The 5,643-nt window shown below is 49.6% G+C and overlaps 1 protein-coding gene across 1 annotated transcript; it reads right to left on the bottom strand.

The window, feature by feature from the left end:
* Positions 1–1,542: 1,542 nt before the first annotated feature.
* VOLCADRAFT_97992 (uncharacterized protein) lies at positions 1,543–4,724 on the bottom strand (the record flags this gene model as incomplete). The annotated part of the gene is made up of 5 exons (XM_002956901.1): positions 1,543–1,642; positions 2,294–2,390; positions 2,499–2,789; positions 3,437–3,469; positions 4,700–4,724. The coding sequence occupies 5 exons, from the start codon at positions 4,722–4,724 to the stop codon at positions 1,543–1,545; spliced, it is 546 nt and encodes a 181-aa protein (XP_002956947.1).
* Positions 4,725–5,643: the final 919 nt, after the last annotated feature.

Raw genomic sequence — 5,643 nt, 5'->3', positions numbered from 1 at the left:
CCTCTGATACTCCTAACGAGCACATCCAAGCTTAATCACAGCTAATTTGCTTGTAAGCTCATGTAATGCACACTCATGGCTGGTATTTTAACTAGACGGACATGCTAAAAAACGCGATGACCACTATCACCAATTCAGACAATCATATTCACTGCCAGCAGTGTTCCTATTGACCATACATACTTTGCACACTTATAATCCACGTTGCAATACTGGTGCGTTTGTCGGCAAAAATGGTGGTGTTCTATCGTTCGCGCGTGCAGACCACCACGACAAGACCGTTGACTCTTTCTGCAGCACAGACCCACACTTGTGGTGCACCTCATTTAACAAGACATCCAGTGACATCCGAGGATTTTTACCCGGAAGGGCGCCTTACACTTCGCCGGGTGTGACCGTGTTCGGGGTCAAACATCCGGATCTCCCACCCACGCGACCCCTCGACACTCTTAGGAGAATCTGCTCTGAAAACGAGCAGACTCTGGATAGTGTTGCATAGGTCGTGTATAGAGCTGGAATTAGCAGGTCGAGACGGAGCACTTAAGCTACTGGCCGACCGTACATTGCAGCCCGTTGGCTGCTCTGCAAGTTTTAGGTCTTGGGTCCAGAGCAGCGATAAGTGCCTGGATTTTTTGATAGGAATATTTTTAGCTTTGCTGGCGGCTTCTCGTGGTCCCCAATTTGCTCCGCCTATGTACGCCTGTTCATCCGCCTCCTTGCATCTAGGCTGCAGCTGTGTGCCATATCCTTAGGTTTAGGTTCCTAAACAAGGCATGTTTTGGTGCGGCAATCTTGTTAGTTGGGCATTCACAAGTGATTGGTGAAGACATGTATGTTTGCGTGTGTAGACAGGCGCAGGTGAATGTAAACATGGGTTACCCTGTCTGTTACCCATCAGTACTGTATTACCCCGACCCCTTTGTTACCCCTCGGTAAGGGGTTACCCCTACCCCGGGGTTAGGTTACCCACCTCCCTTCGTACATAGCCACATGGGTAACCCCTACCCCTACGCCTTGGGTTACACTTAAGGGGGGATTACCCCCCGTTTTGTGCCATAGGGCAATAAGAACATGCTAAAAATATGACACAGTGCTCATGCTACCATAGCCAATGGACCCCTGATATGATGCTGCAAGTCCAAGATGACATGGGGCTAAAAAGTGCTAGGAAAGAAAAATCATTCCAAATGTTCAACAAGCCGGGATGTAAGGGGGGTTGGCTCAGCAGCCCCAGGGCAGACCGAACCACATGAGGAATACACGACTTGACACCACAAACCACATTTAAATATCAACCATGCTAAATGTTTATATACTACTAAACATAACGAATCCACAAGTACATGATTGCTGTCCATGCCCAGCTGGATTTGCTGGTGGACATGCATGAAACATGCACACCTCATCCTCTCCTCTACCTCCCCAAACTTTCTTACCACACCTCCAGATGTGCAGGTTATGGCAATATCTGACACAAGTTTATGTCAGTTACAGTGGACCTTGCAACAACCCATCACACGCAAAGCAACCGCAAACCCTACACTATGTAAATGTACTCACGTTGTAGTTTGATTTGCGTGGAGATGATGCCATAACAGTAATTGCCTTCGTGGACTCAGGCTCCACCGCGTCACATATGAACCTGGTCAGCAAACACAAAAACGATTAGGTCACACCATGATTGCCATGTAGCAGCCGGTACACAGTACGGTGCTATAAATACGCGCAGAGCGCGACGCCAGCAACTCGAGAGACCTTTTCGGCGGTCAGCTGCTACATTTGGTATCGAGACCTCGTGAAAATTCACGATCCTGAAGTCGTCGGTTCAACCCCCACCGATCACGTTCGAGTGGTATTCGGGTGTGGCGACTCAAAGAGCGAATATCGCACAAATTATAAAAGTAGCTGAACCGACTGGACTGTCTCTGTGCCTGAAAAATCTGAAGACGGCTAGGCGCATGTGAGCCGGCACATGACGTGACGTGGAGTAATTACCCACTGCCCGAGGGTAGGCGAAGGTAGGCACAGGCTGGCGGTATACGAGGCTCTAAGGGCCCGGGACGGTTCCCTTCAAAGGGGGGGGAATGTAGCAGCCGGTACACAGTACGGTGCTATAAATACGCGCAGAGCGCGACCGCCAGCAACTCGAGAGACCTTTTCGGCGGTCAGCTGCTACATGCCATGATCGAGGCACACATAGCAAAATCACGAGCAGTACTTTGCACAACGTACCATGTACTCGGATCCCATAGCTCCTTTTGAAAAGCTGCAGTGGAGGTTGCCTCGAACACACCGTGCACGTTTCACGGTCTTGCTGCACCACACGACGGTTTCGCCCCGGCATGCCAGCTGATAAAGCAAGTAGTCCAGGAAAGTGCTCTTGCCAATACCTGCATCCAACAACGAATGTTACTCTTCTTGAAGCCTCAGTGTTGCATTAAAATACCCCAGGCAAGGAGCTTGGCCCTTCCAAAGCCAATGCATAATCCCAGCTTCACCATCGCCCATTTCCCAGAACAGTTTAGCTCCCGCACTCAAACCCATCAGCTTGCCTGGCGTGCCGCGAATGAGGACTTGGCGGGAGGGGGGATCAGACTTGCCCACAGATGCAAAGATCTTCTTACACAGGGTGTGGTAGCATGGGCGAACAAGCAAAGTCGTGGAATGGCCAGGATCTGGGAATGCAGTACCGTCTGCAAGCTTCAGGACCTCGAATTCTGGACTAGACTGGGCAACCACCGCCTTCGGTAGCTTCTTCCAAAACTCCTCAAAGGATGCTTCCGCGCGACCTGCAGGACACAAAGCGGAGGTTCTGACCAGCTATAGCCGAATGTTTGGGTGTACTACTTATGAAGCAACCACACCCGATTGTGCAACCTCCTCCGTTTCCAAAGCGCCCACCGCGCTGGCCATAACGCGAATGCAGCCATGGACAACATGTAGCTGTAGAGGCCAGCTGTTAAAAGTACCAGCGATGAAAGTATCAGCACCGTTTGCGGAGCAAGCAACTTAACCTAATGTACCCGAAAGCCCAGTTTCAACATGTGCATGTAAAGCTATGAGTCTTCCCTTGAGTGCAGGTTTAAACCTGCCTCAAGATCAAATTTGATGCTAAAATAAATTAATGGAAAAAGCAAGATTTTTACGTAATATTTTAGCATTAAATTTGCTTGGGTCACTGTGGTCAGCTTGAGATTTTTTTATTGCAGAATATATCTGCTTAAAAGTAGTTACAGGATCTTTTACTCCTAAACCAAAAATAGCTTTCCATAGATTTGTCAGTTGCCTTTTTGCAGTCTTCTTCTGTTACCCCAACACTTGAACTCTGGTGATACTGCTTCCCGATTCCTTTTTCTATTACTAAAACTTCATGACCAAGACCTTGGCCTTGGTGTGTCTTTGTACTGAAGCAATGCAAAAATCAAGTCACACTCACCAGCAACAACGCCTGGGCCAGCCGTAGCCGCAGCTGCACGTTAAGACGAGAGGGATGCACCATTGACATCATTAGTTGCTCAACAATGGGAACGTGTTCATAGCAGCAGTTAGCAGTCAGCACTCAGGCTGGACACGATCATTTAAGCAATCGTTCAAGGTTGTGTAGACATGGCTTGATTAGTGTGAGGTGAGTTCATGTGCTATGTGAGGTGATGTGGTAACACGACCAGTAGTTAGTCATGGGAGCCCAGGAAATACCCTAAAAGTGCAATATGACTAAAAAGAGTCAGCATGTGTGCATGTACCCAGGAAATATAACCCCTGCGTTGTTTTTCCCCCAGCAATATGATTTGCACCTCACGCAGGTGCACCTGTCGGGGTGTACCTCCCCTCCAAGAAGAAGGAAAGGCGTCAGCTGTGTGTCACTCAAGACATACACTACAACAATCGAACAACACGCGTTGTTCCTACGTACAGCGGGTGTTTCTATCGCGAACACAAACAAGCAAACAGCAGTGCTCGTCGGGAGCCCAGTCACAGGCCCAGCCGTAGCGAAATGATGAACCCGAGAAACTCCCAACCCAGTCTAGGAATGCGCTGAGCTTCCACAAGCAGCTAAGTTTGCCGATGCATGCCTGTTTCGATTGGGCATGCCTGTTTCGATTTTGTTTCGTTTTTTGCATGCCTGTTTCGAGGCAACCGAAATTGCCTCTTTCAGGGTGTTGAGTTGCCGGAGATTAAGTTGCGCTTGCAGGCAGGTCATTTACGTCGAGACGACAGGGGTGATAAATCGAGGGTGTCTCCCCGGGAATCGATTCGGGAAATTTTATATATAAATAGTGTATAAGATCCAAATGTTCAGCTTTATATGTGCAGAAGGCATTTGGGGCCGAAGTAATGAACCAGTACAGCCAACTGACCAATTATTCCATTTCTTCCAGGCTCAGACCCCCATTTATTCCCAAAAAAGTAATATATTCCCAAAAAAAACACTGGGTGGTATAGCTTCACCAGCGGCCCCCTTTCCCGAGACAGTTCCATGCTCTCCCCTGCTAGAGGGGCACCCTAATCCATCACCCCATCCGACTTCAACAGTATTCGTTGGGTTCAGCAACTCACCACCAGCATCCAACCAAATCTAGCGGATCAACGGCGCATCAACTCAGTTCCAGGTCAGCTCGCAAGTTGATATCATCACGTCCTACACCGTCCACCTCTCAAACACCCGAGAGGTCGGCAGGTGGATTTGAACCAGGGTCACCTGGGGACAGAAGCCAGGCCTTCATCTCTGCCAGCCACCTGCCCCCATGTATGTATGTAAAAGTATGGATGGATGGATGGATGGATGTGACCACACGTGTGGTAATTTAACACGCAGCTGACTTGCCAGGAGGTCCACGACCCACGGATCAGTGACAACAGCGTGCTCTGGAGCCTCACGGCTCGTGAGGGCACCCGCCGCATCGGCGGCGGAAATACTGTAGCCACAATACAATAAACGTCGTGAGCACGTGAAGGCAAAGTTATATATATGTACACTGTCGGCACCATCAACACCATTGCATTGCACCAGCCGCCGACTTCGCTCAAATCGCTGGATTCACTGACTTCAAGAGCGGCAACTACGAAGTGCCTATCCTTGTCTTCTGTATTATCTAATTCTTCTTCTAAATGTTTGGGGCATAGCGTCTGCAGAGTTTCTGAGCCGTTTGCTTTGGTCAAGAATGAACGAATGGCCCGTTGACCTAAGTTGAATGCAACAGCGGGCCGTCTCATGGTGATATCATCAAATACTTTATATATTGTAATGTTACAGAGTGGGAGGCTTCTGGGCCTCTTTATCACATTGTCAGTTCTACGATTTTTCGTCGGGGGTGTCAAACCCTGCCCCTCAGCTCCGACCAACTAACAACCCCCCCCCCGATGCGTGATGCCCCACTCTACTGCTGGTTACCAACAAACAGTGTGCCAAAGCCCACCATACAGCCTCGTGGTAATGCTCACCAGCAGCAGCCGGCAGCGAGCCTGCAGGGGGAGGGTAGCACAACGGATTTCAGCTTCAAGGTCAAGAACAAAGAAACCCAGCATGCTTTGAGAATATTCATCGGTCAGACGGGCAATCAGTTGCCATTGGAACCCGCGCAGCAGTGCCCACAGCGGCAGAGGTAGATCCCGGTGATGGCCAGCCTACTCTGCCGCGCTCTT

This window comes from Volvox carteri (genome assembly GCF_000143455.1).
Source record: "Volvox carteri f. nagariensis unplaced genomic scaffold VOLCAscaffold_67, whole genome shotgun sequence".
Classification (NCBI taxonomy): Eukaryota; Viridiplantae; Chlorophyta; class Chlorophyceae; order Chlamydomonadales; family Volvocaceae; genus Volvox; species Volvox carteri.
Note: the sequence above shows the minus strand (reverse complement) of the source record. Positions and strands in the feature narration are given on the sequence as shown.